This window comes from Mustelus asterias, chromosome 26 (genome assembly GCF_964213995.1).
Source record: "Mustelus asterias chromosome 26, sMusAst1.hap1.1, whole genome shotgun sequence".
NCBI lineage: Eukaryota > Metazoa > Chordata > Chondrichthyes > Carcharhiniformes > Triakidae > Mustelus > Mustelus asterias.
In genome coordinates, this window is record NC_135826.1 from 135,865 (window position 1) to 156,209 (window position 20,345).

Here is a 20,345-nt window from a genome sequence, read left to right on the forward strand (position 1 = left end):
CTGCAAGGAAGCACTGAAGGTGGAAAGGTCACCAAGAGTGACTTGGTAACAACACTACTGACCAAGCTGGCTGGGTCCTAAACGCCATCGCTACTATACTTGGGTCTGCTGCATGTGGTCAGGGAAGCAACTAGAGAGAAAAACCTACTTGATCTCATCCTCACCAATCTCCCAGTGACATCTGTCGGATGGCTGTATCTACTGAAGTGCCAACACACAGTCCTTATGCAGGCAGAATCCCACCTTCATATTGAGGATACCCTCCAATTAAACAAGTGACTGGAGTACGAGGCTTCACAAATACCCCCATTCTCAATGATGGGGGAGCCAAACACATCATTGCAAAAGGCAAGGCTGAAGTGTTTGCAACAATCTTCTGTGATTTTATTTACACTATGCTAAATTGCTCATGGCTGAGATAGTAATCCAGATTATTATCTTTTTGGTTCTGCTTTTCAATTTAACCCGTAGCAGCTCACATTCCCTTCACCTCCCTCACTCTTTCATAGTTTTACTATGTATGGAAGGGAATTTTAAATCAGCTAGTTAGATTCACAGACAGTTCTAGTCTTTTTAGTGACAGAATAGCTTGAACGGATTAAATGATTCCTTTATAACCAGTTTATGTTGACTGTTTGCTCATATGTGAATGCAATGACAGTATTAAAACAAATGAACCATAGAACCATAGAACCATAGAAAATTACAGCTCAGAAACAGGCCTTTTGGCCCTTCTTGTCTGTGCCGAACCATTTTATGCCTAGTCCCACTGACCTGCACTAAATGAATATGATGTTAAAGTGTATATTAAAGTACTGCATGTATTTTAATGTATGAAATGTATTCTTTGTCTCAGTCAAAAGTGCGGATGCTGCAAAATGTAATGGTAAGGTCAGAAGTTCAGAGCTGGGAATCCATTAGTCAGCAGAAGGGGCGTCACGATGGCACAGTGGTTAGCACTGCTATCTCACAGCGCCAGAGACCTGGGTTCGATTCCCGGCTTGAGTCACCGTCTGTCTGGACAAACAAAACAAAGAACAAAGAACAGTACAGCACAGGAAACAGGCCCTTCGGCCCTCCAAGCCTGTGCCGCTCCTTGGTCCAACTAGACCAATAGTTGGTGCACGAAGGTTGTGATGAACCTGGTGAATAAGAAAAGAGAGGCGTACAGAAGGTTCAGAGAGCTAGGAGGTGTTAAGGATTTAGAGGAGTATACGCGATGTAGGAAGGAGCTTAAGAAGGAAATTAGGAGAGCGAGAAGGGGTCATGAGAAGACCTTGGCGGGTAAGATTAAGGAGAATCCCAAGGCTTTCTACAAATATGTCAAGAGTAAAAGGATGAGATGTGAAGGCATAGGACCCTTAAAAGGTGAAGGGGGAAAAGTTTGTGCGGAACCGTTAGAAATGGCGGAGGTGCTTAATGAATACTTTACCTCGGTATTCACGGTGGAAAGGGATCTGGGTGGTTGTACTGCTGGATTGCGGAGGACAGAAAGGATCGAGCATGTGGACATAAAGAAAGAGGATGTGTTGGAACTATTGAATGGCATCAAGGTTGGTAAGTCGCCGGGACCGGATGGGATGTACCCCAGGTTACTGTGGGAGGCGAGGGAGGAGATTGCGGAGCCTTTGGCGATGATCTTTGCATCGTCGATGGAGACGGGAGAGGTTCCGGAGGATTGGAGGATTGCGGATGTGGTCCCTATATTCAAGAAAGGGAACAGGGACAGCCCGGGAAATTACCGACCGGTGAGTCTAACCTCAGTGGTTGGTAAGTTGATGGAGAGGATCCTGAGAGACAGGATTTATGATCATCTAGAGAAGTTTAGTATGATCAAAAGTAGTCAGCACGGCTTTGTCAGGGGCAGGTCGTGCCTTACGAGCCTGGTTGAGTTCTTTGAAAATGTGACCAAGCACATTGACGAAGGAAGAGCGGTGGATGTGGTCTATATGGACTTCAGCAAAGCGTTCGATAAGGTCCCCCATGCAAGACTTCTTGAGAAAGTGAGAGGGCATGGGATCCAAGGGGCTGTTGCCTTGTGGATCCAGAACTGGCTTGCCTGCAGAAGGCAGAGAGTGGCTGTGGAGGGGTCTTTCTCTGCATGGAGGTCAGTGACCAGTGGAGTGCCCCAGGGATCTGTTCTGGGACCCTTGCTGTTTGTCATTTTCATAAATGACCTGGATGAGGAAGTGGAGGGATGGGTTGGTAAGTTTGCTGACGACACCAAGGTAGGTGGTGTTGTGGATAGTTTGGAGGGATGTCAGAAGTTGCAGCGAGACATAGATAGAATGCAAGACTGGGCGGAGAAGTGGCAGATGGACTTCAACCCGGATAAGTGTGTAGTGATCCATTTTGGCAGATCCAATGGGATGGAGCAGCAGTATAAAATGAAGGGTACCATTCTTAGCAGTGTAGAGGATCAGAAGGACCTTGGGGTCCGGGTCCATAGGACTCTTAAATCGGCCTCGCAGGTGGAGGATGCGGTCAAGAAGGCGTATGGCGTACTAGCCTTCATTAATCGAGGGATTGAGTTTAGGAGTCGGGAGATAATGCTGCAGCTTTATAGGACCCTGGTTAGACCCCACTTGGAGTACTGCGCGCAGTTCTGGTCACCTCATTACAGGAAAGATGTTGAAGCCATTGAAAGGGTGCAGAGGAGATTTACAAGGATGTTGCCTGGATTGGGGGGCATGCCTTATGAGGATAGGTTGAGGGAGCTTGGTCTCTTCTCCCTGGAGAGACGAAGGATGAGAGGTGACCTGATAGAGGTTTACAAGATGTTGAGGGGTCTGGATAGGGTGGACTCTCAGAGGCTATTTCCAAGGGCTGAAATGGTTGCTACGAGAGGACACAGGTTTAAGGTGCTGGGGGGTAGGTACAGGGGGGATGTCAGGGGTAAGTTTTTCACTCAGAGGGTGGTGGGTGAGTGGAATCGGCTGACGTCGGTGGTGGTGGAGGCAAACTCGTTGGGGTCTTTTAAGAGACTTCTGGATGAGTACATGGGATTTAATGGGATTGAGGGCTATAGATAGGCCTAGAGGTGGGGATGTGATCGGCGCAACTTGTGGGCCGAAGGGCCTGTTTGTGCTGTGGCTTTCTATGTTCTATGTTCTAATCGTTTGTATCCCTCCATTCCCAGGCTGCTCATGTGACTATCCAGGTAAGTCTTAAACGATGTCAGCGTGCCTGCCTCCACCACCCTACTTGGCAGCGCATTCCAGGCCCCCACCACCCTCTGTGTAAAAAACGTCCCTCGGATGTCTGAGTTATACTTCGCCCCTCTCAGCTTGAGCCCGTGACCCCTCGTGATCGTCACCTCCGACCTGGGAAAAAGCTTCCCACTGTTCACCCTATCTATACCCTTCATAATCTTGTATACCTCTATTAGATCTCCCCTCATTCTCCGTCTTTCCAAGGAGAACAACCCCAGTCTACCCAATCTCTCCTCATAGCTAAGACCCTCCATACCAGGCAACATCCTGGTAAACCTTCTCTGCACTCTCTCCAATGCCTCCACGTCCTTCTGGTAGTGCGGCGACCAGAACTGGACGCAGTACTCCAAATGCGGCCTAACCAGCGTTCTATGCAGCTGCATCATCAGACTCCAGCTTTTATACTCTATACCCCGTCCTATAAAGGCAAGCATACCATATGCCTTCTTCACCACCTTCTCCACCTGTGTTGCCACCTTCAAGGATTTGTGGACTTGCACACCTAGGTCCCTCTGTGTTTCTATACTCCTGATGACTCTGCCATTTATTGCATAACTCCTCCCTACATTATTTCTTCCAAAATGCATCACTTCGCATTTATCCGGATTAAATTGCCATCTGCCACCTCTCCGCCCGATTTTCCAGCCTATCTATAGCCTGCTGTATTGCCCGACAATGCTCTTCGCTATCCGCAATTCCAGCCATCTTTGTGTCATCCGCAAACTTGCTGATTACACCAGTTACACCTTCTTCCAAATCATTTATATATATCACAAATAGCAGAGGTCCCAGTACAGAGCCCTGCGGAACACCACTGGTCACAGACCTCCAGCCGGAAAAAGACCCTTCGACCACTACCCTCTGTCTCCTATGGCCAAGCCAGTTCTCCACCCATCTAGCCACTTCTCCTTGTATCCCATGAGCCTTAACCTTCTTAACCAACCTGCCATGTGGGACTTTGTCAAATGCCTTACTGAAATCCATATAGACGACATCCACGGCCCTTCCTTCATCAACCGTTTTTGTCACTTCCTCAAAAAACTCCACCAAATTTGTAAGGCACGACCTCCCTCTTACAAAACCATGCTGTCTGTCACTAATGAGTTTGCACATTCTCCCCGTGTCTGCGTGGGTTTCCTCCGGGTGCTCCGGTTTCCTCCCACAGTCCAAAAATGTGCACGTTAGGTGGATTGGCCATGCTAAATTGCCCCTTAGTATCAGGGGGACTAGCTAGGGTAAATACATAGTGTTATGGGGATAGGGCCTGAGTGGGATTGTGGTTGGTGCAGACTTGATGGGCCGAATGGCCTCCTTCTGCATTGTAGGATTCTATGATTCTATGAGAAGTAAGCATTAGAAGTTTCAAGTCTTGGGATAAATGTTGTAACGTTAGAGTGACATACATTGTCCAGACATAAGAAAGTGTCTTTCTAGGGCCCAGAAAGACACATATCCCTCTGTCTTGGCGATGTGCCTGTGGGAAAGGTTCAGCTATGGAAAGCGTCCTTAACTACACAGCAACCAGGAAATGGGTTTAGCCAAAGTGGGAAGATGTCTGGAATTAAATGGACAAATTAAATATCATTATATCGAGTGGCATATTGGAATTGACTGAGACACTTTGTCAAAACTGGACTGACGTGTTAACACTAAATGAAATTGAATCTAAGCTAATGAGGAGTTGTCTCTTAGATAATGAAAGGTATAATTGTTCTGTATTTTGGCTGAGTGCCTCAGATCTTTGGAGAGGTTTCAAAGCTCTGTACCTGTGCTGTCTGACCCTCTGGAGACCCCCGAATGGCAGTAGATTAATGTCTCATTTGTCTCGTATGATTTTTGTGTTTTAAAATAAATTTTGGTTACATCTTTTGAACACAGACTTTGCCTTTTGCAAGTTTTTAAATTTTATTTGATGTCTAAGTTTTTAGACATCAGCCACCTTTTTAAAAGAAAATCCCCACTACACTATGCTAATGGAATCCATGTGGACCACGACAACTGGATCACTCCCCTCCCACCCAAAGTTCCTTTCCCGCTCTAAGGAGATATCCTTAGTCCTGGCACCAGGCAGACAACGTGCCTTTCGGGACACACACTCACAGCTGCAGAAATCTATTCCCTGAACAATACTGTCCCCTACTACAGCTGCATTCCTTTTCATCCCCCCCACTTGAATGGCCTAATACCATGGTGCTGTGTTCAGTTTACTCATCCTCCTTACAGTCCCTGGTCTTGATTGCTCCTGTCCGCATCAATTACAAGGCCTGCAGTTTCCTTAGCGCTACCTTCTCCTCTTTACCACCTCGCTCAGAGTCACACCCTGCTGTCCCTGACAACAGACACAATCTGAAGTACCTAGATTACAGGTGTGACTTCCTCCAGCAAAGTGTCCAGGTACCTTTCCCCCTCCCTTGTCCATCACATCTTTCAAAGCTCGTACACCAGCTGATCAACTCTGAGCTGAAATGCCTTGAGCTGCAGACACTTATTTCAGCTGTGATTGCTGTGGATCACACACTGGTGTCCACCAATCCCACATACTACAGCTGCAACGCATCACCTGCCCTGCCACCTTCGTTGTATTTTGTTGAACTAAATAGGGTTTAATGTTTAGAAATGTCACTCAATGAGCATCTGTAGTTATAATAAGTAATGTAACCAGGCTATAAGTTTTATACAGCACTCAGTACTAGTTTAAACTATTATCCTAGCTTCATGAAACAACAAGCCTTAAAGTTCACCACCCAATCACCCACCTCCTTGCCTAATTAATGCAGATGGGACTCAGCTCTCCCATCTCACTATCCCTCACTCCATTTCCGCGACCGCTCATTACTCTGTAAAAGACCAGAGCAGCATTTGGAAAACTTTGGAAGAATCGAACAGAGTCAGCATCGATTTATGAATCTACTGGAATTCTTTGAGAATGTAACTGGTAGAGTTGATGAGGGGGAGCCAGTGGATGTGGTTTATTTGGACTTTCAGAAGGCTTTTGACAAAGCCCCACATGTAAAATTAAAGCTCATGGGATTGGGGGTTGTGTATTGAGATGGACAGAAAACTGGTTGGTAGAGAGGAAACAAAGAGTAGCAATAAATGGCTCATTTTCCGAATGGCAGGTAGTGACTAGCGGGGTACCACAGGGATGAGTGCTAGGACCCCTATATATATATATATATAAATGTTTAGATGAGGGAACTAAATGTAATATCTCCAAATTTGCAGATGACACAAAGTTGGGTGGAAGGTTAAGCTGTGGTGAGGATGCAGAGATGCTTCAGTGTGATTTGGACTAGTTGACTGAGTGGGCAAATGCATAGCAGATGAAGTGTAATGTGGATAAATCTGAGGTTATACACTTTGGTTATCAATGAGTTCCATGAGGAATTGCTAATTGATCTCCTTGTGGGACTCGCTGAAAACAAGTTCCCTCGGAAACTGGCAATAGCCTGCCCAGGTGGACTCCATCACCTGAGCCCTTTATAACGCAGACACCGGGAAGGTCTGAAGAACTATTATCCCAGTTGGGACTTATATATGTACACCACAGAATAGTGGTTTTACTTTATGATTTGCAATAAACACTGTTCCTTTCCAATCGGCTTCCTGAGTTATTACAGGTAGCAAAAACAGGAAGACAGATTACTATCTGAATGGCTATAAATTAAGAGAAGGGAATGTCATAGTTATCTATAATATTTTAACAGGACCACACAGGTAGATGCAGGAAGGATGTTCCCGATGATGGGGTGTCCAGAATCAGGGGTCACAGTCTGAGGAAACAGGATAGACTGTTTAGGACAGAGATGAGGAAAAATTTCTTCACCCAGAGAGTGGTCAGCCAATGGAATTCGCTACCATAGAAAGCAGTTGAGGCCAAAACATTGTATGTTTTCAAGAAACATTTAGATATAGCTCTTGGGGCTAAAGGATATGGGGGAAAGCCGGAACAGTTATTGAGTTGGATGATCAGCTACGATTATAATGAATGGCAGAGCAGGTTCGAAGGGCCGAATGGCCTCCTCCTGCTCCTATTTTCTAAGTTTCTTCCCTCACTCATCAAATTCCTGAGTTCAGTACTCTGTCAGTTTACTGATAATACAAAACTAGGTGGGAATCCAATGCTGAGAAGAGGATCCAAAGAAGTTACAAAGAGAATCAGACAGGTTAAGTGGGTGGACAACAAGGTGACAGAGCTAGTATAATGTGGTGAAGTGTGAGCTTATTCACTTTGATTGTAACAGAAAAGCAGGATATTTTTTAAAGGTGTGAAACTTGTAAGTGTTGATGTTTGAAGATATTTGGGTCCACTTGTACAGAAAGGCAGCCAGCAGATACAACTCGCCATTGCAAGGCAAATAGCATGTTTGCCTTCATTACAAGAGATTTCATTTTAATTCTTTGAGGGGATTTAGGCATAACTGGTTAGACCAGCAGTTATTGCCCATCCCTAATTTCCCTTGAGATATTGGTGATGAGCAACCTCACTAAACTGCAGCAGTCCATGTGGTGTAGGTACACCCACAGTGCTGTTGGAGTACAAGATTAAAGAAATCTTTTTCCAATTATACAGGGGTCAATCCTCGAATGCTGTGCGCAATTTTGATGCAATCCCGGTTACAAAGTCAAAACTCCCAAACTCAACCCTGCCTGGCTACAGAGACCAAACCACCGCTACCCCTCCCCTTCCAAACCCTGCTTTGAACCCCAAACCACTCCACCCCCAATTTAATTCCAAACCACTGCAAACCCCCCCAACTCCAATTTCAATCCCAAACCATACACTCCCATTCCAACCCCGATTCCGAACCCCAAACTACTACACCCCCCACTCCAAGCCACAGTGGTTAGCACTGCTGCCTCACAGCGCCAGGGACCCTGGTTCGATTACCAGCTTGAGTCACTGTCTGTGTGGAGTCTGTACGTTCTCCCCGTGTCAGCGTGGGTTTCCTCCGAGTGCTCCAGTTTCCTCCCACAGTCTGAAAGACCTGCTGGTTACGTGCATTGGCCATGCTAAACTCTCCCTCAGTGTACCTGAACAGGTGCCGGAGTGTGGCGACTCAGGGATTTTCACAGCAACTTCACTACAGTGTTAATGTCAGCCTACTTGGGACACTAATAAATAAACTTTAAATTTCAATCCCAAACCACTACACCCTCATTCCAACTCCGATTTCTAACCACAAACTACCATTCTAACCCCAGCAGCTCTAGCTCAAACCCTGGGCTTGGACCCCTGGCCCCAGCCTGGCAAAGCACAGCCTGTCCCTGTAGACAGGAGGCTTTGTGTCTCACCCGGACTCTCAGCAACAAGCAGCCACCCTGATAATCATCCTCCATCCACTGTTCTGACAATATTCTGACAATTGTACTGAAGACATGTGCTCCAGAACTTGCCGCTCCCCTAACCAAGCTGTTCCAGTACAGCTACAATACTGGCATCTACCCGGCAATGTGGAAAATTATCCAGATATGTCCTATATACAAAAAACAGAACAAATCCAACCCAGTCAATTATCACACAACCAATCTACTCTCGATCATCAGCAAGTGATGGAAGTTGTCACTGACAGCGCTATCAAGCGACACTTACTCAGCAATAAGCTGCTCAGTGACGCCCAGTTTAGTTTCCACCAGGGTCACTCAGCTCCTGACTTCATTACAGCCTTGGTTCAAACATTGAGAAAAGAGCTGAACTCTAGAGTGGGATGAAAGTGACAGCTCTTGTTATCAAGGCAGCATTTGACCGAGTGTGGCATCAAGGAGCCCTAACAAAACTGGAGTAAATGGGAATCAGGGGGAAACTCTCCACTGGTTGGAGTCATACCCGGCACAAAGGAAAATGGTTTTGGTGGTTGGAGCTCAATCATTTCAGCTCCAGGACATCACCTCAAGAGTCCCTCAGGGGAGTGTCCTGGACCCAACCAACTTCAGCTGCTTCATCGATGACCTTCCTTCCAACTTAAGGTCAGAAGTGGGGATGTTCGTAGATGACGGAAATGTTCAGCATCATTCAACTCACATCATAATCCCTAGATACCTCCAATGATAGTGAAGCAACCACCTCACTAGCTTTACCTACAAATTTTGTTTCAATCAATAATACCCACATAGTCTGTAGCCATTTCATTTGTTTAGCTACTTCAAATGAAATGAAAAAGGCTTCGACATCCTTCTCATCAAATCTTGGCAATACTTGGCCATATTTAAACAGATCCCCATCAGGCCTTTGACTACAATGTGCTCGCTCTTCCTCCTATCCTCATTACCATTCCCAGACTTTACCTTTACCTCCGCCATTTTACCTAGACATTCACTTTTCAGTTCCAGTTTCCAAAGTTCAAATTCTCTTTTTCCCTTTCCTCTCTCATTTTCTTTCTGTTCTGTCAAGGCTATTTTTTCCCTTTCTTTTTCCCTTGCCTGGAATTCAAGCAGTTTCAATTATTTTGCTTGTTCCTCTCTCTCTTGTTTTCTGCTGCAATTGCCTCTCTCTCTTTTGCTATCACTTCTACTTCAAGCTGTTTCATTTGTAATTGAATTCTAGCCATTTCCAATGACTCCGATTGTGTTTCTGAATTTTAAATGCTGAGCTATCGCTGCAATTATCTCCACTTTCCTTGTCCCTTCAGGTAATGTCAACTGCAGCATTTTCACCAATTCCAAAAGCTTTGCTTTAACCACTTTTTGTAAACCACCCTAAGTGACTTCTTCCACACCCAGGAAACTCATATATTCTGTATAAGCTTCGCTGTATCCAGTTATATTACCACATCTGTCAATCATCCCAATCAAGCTCCACTCTGCAAAATCCCAGGAGAACAGCAGAACAGCATTAGTACAGATTAAGCAATTATGCTGCAATAATACAGGATACCAATTGTAGACAGAACAGCACTGATAAAATGGAAAGGACTGCTAGAAACATTCTGCACAGAAACATGACTAAAATACATTTTTAAAGGCAGAGTATCGTCACAAAGGAAGTATGTTAAACACTAGAGAGTGTGTAAAGGAGATTTACGAGAATGATACCAGAGGTGAGAAATTTTAGATGCAAGGAAAAATTTGAGAAATTGGTCTTATTTTCCTTGGAGCAGAGAAAATCAAGAGGTGACATTATTGAGGTGTTCAAAATTATGAACAATTTTGACAGGGTAAAGAAGGATATTCTGTTTCCACTAGTTGATATGTCAGTGACTAGGAGTCATAATTTCAAGATGGTCAGCAAAAGAGCTGGGAGTGATAAGGAAAAACTTCTTAATTCAGAGGATTGTTGGGATTTGGAATATGCTGCCTGGGAGAGTGGTGTAGGTGGATTCCACAGGAGGTTTCAAAAGATACATATTTGAAAGTGATAAATTTGAGAGGGTGGGAGAATGGAACTCACTCGGTGAAGACATGATGGGTTGAATGGCCTTCTTCTGTGCTAGAATCATAGAATCCCTACAGTACAGAAGGAGGCCATTCGGCCCACCAAGTCTTTACCAACCACAATCCCACCCAGGTCCTATTCCCGTAACCCCACACATTTACCCTGCTAATCCCCTGAAACTAAGGGGCAATTTAGTGTGGCCAATCAACATAACCTGCACATCATTGGACTGTGGAAGGAAACTGGAGCACCCGGAGGAAACCCATGCAGAAACGGGGAGAATGTACAAACTCCACACAGACAGTAACCCAAGCCGGGAATCGAACCCAGGTCCCGGTGCTGTGAGGCAGCAGCGCGTGCTACCATGCTGTAAAAGTCTATGACTCTATGTCCAAATGCAGCAAGACCTGGATAATATTCCAGCTTGAGCTGATAATGGTAAATAAAGGCAATGACCAACTCCAACCAGGGAGGATATAATCATTACCTCTTGATATTCAATCATTACCATAGCTGGACCCCCCACATCATGCCCTCCACCCTTCACCATCCTGGGGTGATCACTGAAGCTTCATGGGACCAGCCAGTCTGTGGCTACAAGAGAGACCCGCTCTCCGCCAATCAGCGCCCCAACCCCGCCCCACTCTCCGCTCTTCACCAATCAGAGCTCTAGTCCCGCCCCACTCTCCGCTCTCCGCCAATCAGCGCCCCAACCCCGCCCCACTCTCCGCTCTTCACCAATCAGAGCTCTAGTCCCGCCCCACTCCCCGCTCTCCACCAATCAGAGCTCTATCCCCACCCCACTCCGCCAATCAGCGCCCCACTCTCCGCTCTTCACCAATCAGAGCTCTAGTCCCGCCCCACTCTCCGCTCTCCACCAATCAGAGCTCTAGTCCCGCCCCACTCCTCGCTTTCCACCAATCAGAGCTCTAGTCCCGCCCCACTCCCCGCTCTCCACCAATCAGAGCTCTAGTCCCGCCCCACTCTCCGCTCTCCACCAATCAGAGCTCTAGTCCCGCCCCACTCCTCGCTCTCCACCAATCAGAGCTCTAGTCCCGCCCCACTCCCCGCTCTCCACCAATCAGAGCTCTAGTCCCGCCCCACTCCCCGCTCTCCACCAATCTGAGCTCTATCCCCACCCCACCAATCAGCGCCCCAACCCCGCCCCATTCCCCGCCAATCAGAGCTCTAGCCCCGCCCCGCGCGCTCGGGGGGGAAACAATCCCGGTCACGTGTTGAAGCTCAGGTGACCCCGCAGTCGCGGCGCGAGCAAAGGGAGCACAGCGCCTCTAGTGGTGCGCAGAGAGCGGTACAGCCCGGTGTGTGAGAGCTCGAGCCCGGGTGGAGAGGGAGCCGCCTCGGGGACCGAGCCCGGGTGTGTGGGGAGACCGGGAAGACGGACCGAGCCAGCGAGGGGGCAGCACCGGGAGAGGTAGGGCCGCCTGGGACACAGACAGAGCCCTGAGCGCCCGGGGCAGTGGCTGAGAGAGGGAGCAGAGCCCTGAGCCTCAGAGAGACAGCTGGCCTGGGCTGCTGAGGAAACACTCTTACACAATACTGTCATTGGATTAGATTGGATTTGATTTATTGTCACATGTATTAGTATACAGTGAAAAGAATTGTTTCTTGTGTGCTATACAGACAAAGCATACCGTTCATAGAGAAGGAAAGGAGAGAGTGCAGAATGTAGTGTTACAGTCATAGCTAGGGTGTAGAGAAAGATCAACTTAGTGCGAGGTAGGTCCATTCAAAAGTCTGACAGCAGCAGGAAGAAGCTGTTCTTGAGTTGGTCGGTATGTGACCCCAGACTTTTGTATCTCTTTCCCGAAGGAAGAAGGTGGAAGGGAGAATGTCTGAGGAGTGGGGGGGTCCTTAATTATGCTGCTGCTTTCCCGAGGCAGCGGGAAGTGTAGACGGAGTCAATGGACGGGAGGCTGGTTTGTGTGATGGACTGAGCTTTGTTCACAACCCTTTGAGAACATTACATGTGCAGTGGACAATGGGGAACCTGTGGATGTGGTGTATCTGGGCGGCACGGTAGCACAGTGGTTAGCACTGCTGCTTCACAGCTCCAGGGTCCCGGGTTCGATTCCCGGCTCGGGTCACTGTCTGTGTGGAGTTTGCACATTCTCCTCATGTCTGCGTGGGTTTACTCCGGGTGCTCCGGTTTCCTCCCACAGTCCAAAAATGTGCGGGTTAGGTTGATTGGCCAGGTTAAAAATTGCCCCTTAGAGTCCTGGGATGCGTGGATTAGTGGGTAAATATGTGGGGGTAGGGCCTGGGTGGGATTGTGGTCGGTGCAGACTCGATGGGCCGAATGGCCTCCTTCTGCACTGTAGGGTTTCTATTCTATGATTTCCAGAAGGCGTTTGACAAGGTGCCGCACCAAAGACTGCTGCATAAGATAAAGGTGCACGGTGTTACGGGTAATGTATTAGCATGGATAGAGGATTGGTTAACTAACAGAAAGCAAAGAGTGGGGGTAAATGGGTGTTTTTCTGGTTGGCGATCAGTGACTAGTGGTGTGCCTCAGGGATCAGTGTTGGGACTGCAATTGTTTATGATTTACATAGATGATTTGGAGTTGGGGACCAAGTGTAGTGTGTCAAAATTCGCAGATGACACTAAGATGAGCGGCAGAGCAAAGTGTGCAGAGGACGCTGAAAGTCTGCAAAGGCCGAATTTGGAGTATTGTGTACAGTTTTGGTCACCTAGTTACAGGAAGGATGTAAATAAGGTTGAAAGAGTGCAGAGAAGGTTCACAAGGATGTTGCCAGGACTTGAGAAGCTGAGTTACAGAGAGAGATTGAATAGGTTGGGACTTTATTCCCTGGAGCGTAGAAGATTGAGGGGAGATTTGATAGAGGTGTATAAGATTTTGATGGGTATAGATAGAGTGAATGCAAGCAGGCTTTTTCCGCTGAGGCTAGGGGAGAAAAAAACCAGAGGGCATGGGTTAAGGGTGAAAGGAGAAAAGTTTAAAGGGAATATTAGGGGTGGCTTCTTCACGCAGAGAGTGGTGGGAGTGTGGAATGAGCTGCCGGATAAAGTGGTAAATGCTTTTAACTTTTTTAACTTTTTAACATTTAAGAAAAACTTGGACGGGTTCATGGATGAGAGGGGTGTGGAGGTAATGGTCCAAGTGCAGGTCAGTGGGACTAGGCAAAAAATGGTTCGGCACAGACAAGAAGGGCCAAAAGGCCTGTTTCTGAGCTGTAATTTTCTATGGATATAGATAATCTAAGTGAGTGGGCGAGGGTCTGGCAGATGGAGTACAATGTTGGTAAATGTGAGGTCATCCATTTTGGTAGGAATAACACCAAAATGGGCTATTTAAATGGTAAAAAATTGCAGCATGCTGCTGTGCAGAGGGACCTGGGTGTCCTTGTGCAAGAATTTCAAGGAGTTGGTTTGCAGGTGCAGCAGGTAATTACGAAGGCAAATGGAATTTTGTCCTTTATTGCCAGGAGGAGTTTAAAAACAGCGAGGTTATATTGCAGCTGTATATGGTGCAGGTGAGGCCACACCTGGAGTACTGTGTACAGTTTTGGTCTCCTTACTTGAGTAAGGATATACTGGCACTGGAGGGGGTGCAGAGGAGATTCACTAGGTTGATTCCAGAGTTGAGATGGTTGGCTTATGAGGAGAGACTGAGCAAGCTGGGGCTATACTCATTGGAATTCAGAAGAATGAGGGGAGATCTTATAGAAACATATAAGATTATGAAGGGAATAGATAAGATAGAAGCAGGGAAGTGTTTCCACTGGCAGGTGAAACTAGAACTCGGGGGCATGGCCTCAAAATAAGGGAAAGCAGAACTGAGTTGAGGAGGAACTTCTTCACACACCAGGTTGTGAATCTGTGGAATTCTCTGCCCAGTGAAGCAGTTGAGGCTACCTCATTGAATGTTTTTAAGGCAAGGATGGATACATTTTTAAACAGTAAAAGAATTAAGGATTATGGTGATCTGGTGTCAGTGGAGCTGAGTCCACGAAAAGATCAGCCATGATCTCATTGAATGGCGGAGCAGGCTCGAGGGGCCAGATGGCCTACTCCTGTTCCTAGTTATTATGATATGTTCTTGGTAGTTCCTTGCAGTCTTGGACAGAGGAGGAGTCATACCAAACTGTGGTACAACCAGAAAGAATGCTTTCTATGGTGCATCTGTAAAAGTTAGAGTTGTAGCAGACATGCCAAATTTCCTTAGCCTCCTGAGAAAGTAGAGACGTTAGTGGGCTTTCTTAATTATAGCACTGGCGTGGAGGGCCAGGACAGGTTGTTGGTGATCCATACACCTAGAAACTTGAAGTTCTTGACCATTTCCACTTCATCCCCGTTGATGTAGACAGGGGCATGTCCTCCACTATACTTCCTGAAGTCGATGACAATCTCCTTCACTTTGTTGATGTTGAGAGAATGATTATTGTCGTCGAACCAGTTCACCAGATACTCTATCTCATTCCTCTCTCGTCATTCATAGAATCATAGAAACCCTACGGTGCAGAAAGAGGCCATTTGGCCCATCGAGTCTGCACCGACCACAATCCCACTCAGGCCCTACCCCCATATCCCTACATATTTGCCCGCTAACCCCTCTAACCTATGCATCTCAGGACACTAAGAGGCAATTTTAGCATGGTCAATCAACCTAACCCGCACATCTTTGGACTGAGAGAGGAAACCGGAGCACCCGGAGGAAACCCGCGCAGACACGGGGAGAATGTGCAAACTCCACACAGACAGTGACCCAAGCCAGGAATCGAACCCAGGTCCCTGGAGCTGTGAAGCAGCAGTGCTAACCACTGTGCTACCGTGCCACCCATTGTCATTGTTTGAGATCTGACCCACTACGGTGGTGTTGTCAGCAAATTTGAAAATCGAGTTGGAGGGGAATTTGGCTACATAGTCATAGGTGTATAAGTAGTATAGTAGGGGGCTGAGAACACGGCTTTGTGGGGCACCGGTGTTGAGGATAATCGTGGAGGAGGTGTCATTACGTATCCTTACCAATTGCGGTCTTTGGGTTAGGAAGTCTAGGATTCAGTCACAGATGGAGGAGCGGAGTTTGGAGATTTGGTTTTGTAGGAATAATGGTGTTGACTGAGCTGTAGTGGTAGAAATTTGAAACTCCTATGTTGAGATAAATTTATGTTTTTTTCAGTTGTAAACTTTGGATATTTATTAACTGAGAATATTACGGTAAATGGGGCGTCGGTGGGTAAATAGTATTATATAGATCAGCTGTGATCTTGTTGAATGGTATGGAATGGCTAATGTTTAAGGAGCAAGTATATACTCCTCGGCATACAGCAATTCTGGTGCAAAAACACAACAAGAAATGTGGCTTACAAAGAAATTAAGGATAGCATTGGATCCAGTTAGGTTAAAAAAACTTAGAACATAGAACAGTACAGCACAGAACAGGCCCTTCGGCCCACGTTGTTGTGCCGAGCTTTGTCTGAAATCCAGATCAAGCTATTTCCTCCCTATCATCCTGGTGTGCTCCATGTGCCTATCCAATAGCTTCTTAAATGTTCCTAAAGTGTTTGACTCCACTATCCCTGCAGGCAGTCCATTCCACACCCCAACCACTCTCTGAGTAAAAAACCTACCTCGGACATCCTTCCTATATCTCCCACCATGAACCCTATAGTTATGCCCCCTAGTTACCACTCCATTCACCCGAGGAAATAGTCTTTGAACGTTCACTCTATCTATCCCCCTCATCATCTTATAAACCTCTATCAAGTCTCCTCTCAACCTCCTCCGCTCCAAAGAGAAAAGCCCAATTTCCCTCAACCTTTCCTCATAAGACCTACCCTCCAAACCAGGCAGCATCCTGGTAAATCTCCTTTGCACTCTTTCCAGTGTTTCCACATCCTTCTTATAGTGAGGTGAAGGATTGTTGTTTGGGTTTAATCTCAGTTGTTTGGATTTAATCTCAGTTGTTTGGGTTTCATCTGTCACCGCTCTGTGTTCCTGCTTTTTAAACTTCTTTCCCAGTGCACTCTGAGGAAGGGGAAAAAGGGTTCAGTGTTCCATTGGAGCAATTCTTTTTCTTTGTAGCAGTAAGTTATAAGGAGGGGATGGAAGTGAAGGCAGTGCAATGTACCTCCTGCAGAGTGTTTGAGGTGAGGGACACCGTCAGTGTCCCTGCTGATTACACCTGTGGGAAGTGCACCCACCTGCAGCTCCTCCAAGACCGCGTTAGGGAGCTGGAGCTGGAGTTGGATGAGCTTAGGGTCATCAGGGAGGCAGAGAGGGCCATAGACACAAGCTTCAGGGATATAGTTGCTCCAGGGAATGAAAATAGATGGGTGACAGTGAGAGGGGCTGGGAGGAAGCAGTCGGTGTGGGGATCCCCTGTGGTCGTTCCCCTTAGCAACAAGTATACCGCTTTGGATACTGTTGGGGGGGGGACACCTACCAGTGGTAAGCCGCAGTGACCAGATCGCCAGCGCTGAGTCCATCCCTGTGGCTCAGAAGGGAAAGGGGGAGAGCGGTAGAGCTATAGTTATTGGGGACTCGTTTGTTAGAGGGATAGATAGGAGGTTCTGTGGCAACAAGAGAGACTCACGGATGGTATGTTGCCTCCCGGATGCCAGGGTCCGTGACATCTCCGACTGTGTCTTCAGGATTCTAAGGGGGGAGGGGGAACAGTCACAAGTCGTGGTGCACGTCGGCACCAAAGACATAGGTAAGAGAGGGGACGGGGATTTAAAACAGGAATTCAGGGAGCTAGGGTGGAAGCTGAGAGCCAGGACAAAACAGGTTGTCATCTCTGGTATGTTGCCGGTGCCACGGGATAGCGAGTTGAGGAACAGGGAGAGAGTGCAGTTAAACACATGGATGCAGGGATGGTGTAGGAGGGAGGGTTTCAGCTATGTGGATAATTGGAACACTTTCTGGGGAAGGTGGGACCTGTACCAACAGGACGGGGTGCACCTGAACCAGAGGGGCACCAATATCCTGGGAGGGAAATTTGCTACGGCTCTTCGGGGGGGTTTAAACTAATTTGTCAGGGGGATGGGAAAAGGAGTTGTAGTCCGGAGGTCAGTGAGTGTAGTGAGGTACTGGGAAGGGTATCATGGTCAGAGGTGGGTACCAGCAGACAAGAAGGTGGGTTGAAGTGTGTCTACTTCAATGCAAGGAGCATCCGAAATAAGGTAGGTGAACTTGGGGCGTGGATTGGCACTTGGGACTATGATGTTGTGGCCATTATGGAGACATGGGTAGAACAAGGACAGGAATGGTTGTTGGAAGTTCCGGGGTATAGATGTTTCAGTAAGTGTAGGGTAGCTGGTAAAAGAGGTGGAGGAGTGGCACTGTTAATCAAGGAGAGTGTAACGGCTGCAGAAAGGCATTTCGAAGGGGATCTGCCTACAGAGGTAATATGGGCTGAGGTTAGGAATAGGAAAGGAGCGGTCACGTTGTTAGGAGTTTACTATAGGCCCCCAAATAGTAATAGAGATGTGGAGCAAGAAATTGCTAAGCAGATTATGGATAGGTGTGGAGGTCACAGGGTAGTTGTCATGGGAGACTTTAACTTTCCAAATATTGATTGGAGCCTTTATAGGTTGAATAGTTCGGATGGGGCAGTTTTTGTGCAGTGTGTGCAGGAGGGGTTCCTGACACAATATGTGGGTAAGCCGACAAGAGGTGGGGCCACATTGGATTTGGTAATGGGAAATGAACCGGGCCAAGTGTTGGATTTGGTTGTGGGAGAGCACTTTAGAGATAGCGACCACAATTCGGTGTCTTTCGTTATTGCAATGGAGAGGGATAGGGCCATGCGGCAGGGCATAGTTTACAATTGGGGGAGAGGTAATTATGATGCAATCAGGCGGGAATTAGGAAGCATAGGATTAGGTACAAAAATTGTCAGGGAAAGGCACTAATGAAAAGTGGAACTTTTTCAAGGAACAAATACTGCGTGTCCTTGATAGGCATGTCCCTGCCAGGCAGAGAGGAAATGGCCGAGTGAGGGAACCATGGTTCACAAAAGAGGTGGAATGTCTTGTCAAGAGGAAGAAGGAAGCATATGTAAGGTTGAGAAAACAAGGTTCAGTTGGCTCGATGGAGGGTTACAAGTTAGCAAGAAATGAGCTGAAAAAGGGCTTAGGAGAGCTAGGAGGGGGCATGAGAAGTCCTTGGCGGGTCGGATCAAGGAAAACCCCAAGGCTTTTTACTCTTATGTGAGGAATAAAAGAATGACCAGGGTGAGGTTGGGGCCGGTCAAGGACGGCAGTGGGAATTTGTGCATGGAGTCAGAGGAGATAGGAGAGGTGATGAATGAATACTTTTCTTCGGTGTTCACCAAGGAGAGGGGCCATGTTTTTGAGGAAGAGAGGGTGTCACAGGCTGATAGGCTGGAGGAAGTAGATGTTCGGAGGGAAGATGTACTAGCAATTTTGAATAAACTGAAAGTTGATAAGTCCCCTGGGCCTGATGAAATATGTCCTAGGAGTCTTTGGGAGGCAAGGGATGAGATAGCAGAGCCTTTGGCATTGATCTTTGCGTCCTCACTGTCCACGGGGGTGGTGCCAGAGGACTGGAGAGTGACGAATGTGGTTCCTCTGTTTAAGAAAGGGAATAGAAATGACCCTGGTAATTATAGGCTGGTTAGTCTTACTTCGGTGGTCGGTAAGTTGATGGAAAAGGTCCTCAGGGATAGGATTTACGACCATTTAGAAAGATGCAAGGTGGATATATGAAGTTATATACAAGTTGACCATGATTTAATTAAATGGGGTGGCGCAGTGGTTAGCACTGCTGCCTCACAGCGTAAGGGATCCAGGTTCAAATGCAGCCTCAGGTCACTGTCTGTGTGGAGTTTGCACATTCTCCCTCTGTCTCTGTGCGTTTCCACCGGGTGCTCCGGTTTCCTCCCACACTCCAGAAGATGTGCAGGTTAGATTGATCGGTCATGCTAAATTTCCCCGAGTGCCAAGGGGGACTAGCAGGGTAAATGCGTGGGGTTGCGGGGATGGGGCCTGGGTGGGATTGTTGCCGAATGGCCTCCTTCTGCACTGTAGGGATTCTATGATCACAGAATTCTGAGACTGAAGGGCTCAACTGTTCCAATGTTCATGCAGAGGTTCCCAGTCAAACTCAAAAATACTGATTGATATACCAACCCAATCACTGGAACGATAAGAGCTTTCTGCATCTGCGGTAAAGGAACACTTTGTCACAAATCAGTTCGAGATAACGGGAGCATTATTATTCTGAGTCCACGTTGGGATTTTGTTTGAAATAAGTACTTCAAATGAGTTGAACAGTTCCAAGCTGTTGCACTTGCTCCAGGGTGATTAATTACTAATGTTCTCATTTCCCCCCCCACCCAGGTTTAAAGCTGAAACATGAAGCTCTCTGTAATACTTTCCATCTGCTGTTTGCTCAGTCAGGCACTAAAAGCTGGTAAGTGTTACATAAAATATACAGCACAGAAACAGGCCATTTAGTCCAACCATGCTGCTATTGTATAGAGCCTTGGTGAAGTTGCACCTGGAGTATTGTGTCCAGTTTTGGTCTCCTTACCCAAGGAAGGATCTACTTGTGTGAGGGGACTAAGACTTCACACTGGATATTTTGAGAATATATATTTTATATATATATATAAACCTCAGGGCTGTTAATATGTTAAAAAATTGACAAAGATGGTTGAATCTATGTCTGTCCATGACCCTCAAAAGTAGCCACATGGTAATATCAAGGAAGCTTGTACCTCGTTATCCCTGAAGAGACACTAATGCATCTGT

The 20,345-nt window shown here is 46.9% G+C and overlaps 1 protein-coding gene across 4 annotated transcripts in view; it reads left to right on the forward strand.

The window, feature by feature from the left end:
• Positions 1 to 11,869: 11,869 nt before the first annotated feature.
• ctns (cystinosin, lysosomal cystine transporter) overlaps positions 11,870 to 20,345 on the forward strand; it is a 69,086-nt gene continuing 60,610 nt past the window's right edge. For all 4 annotated transcript variants that reach the window (XR_013495524.1, XR_013495525.1, XR_013495526.1 and 1 more), the window contains exons 1-2: positions 11,870 to 12,016; positions 19,932 to 20,004. Coding sequence is in view for 1 of the 4 variants with exons in the window: in XM_078198055.1 (XP_078054181.1) it covers positions 19,947 to 20,004 (58 nt within the window). In the remaining 3 variants the exon portion in view is untranslated. The remainder of the gene's footprint in view (positions 12,017 to 19,931; positions 20,005 to 20,345) is intronic.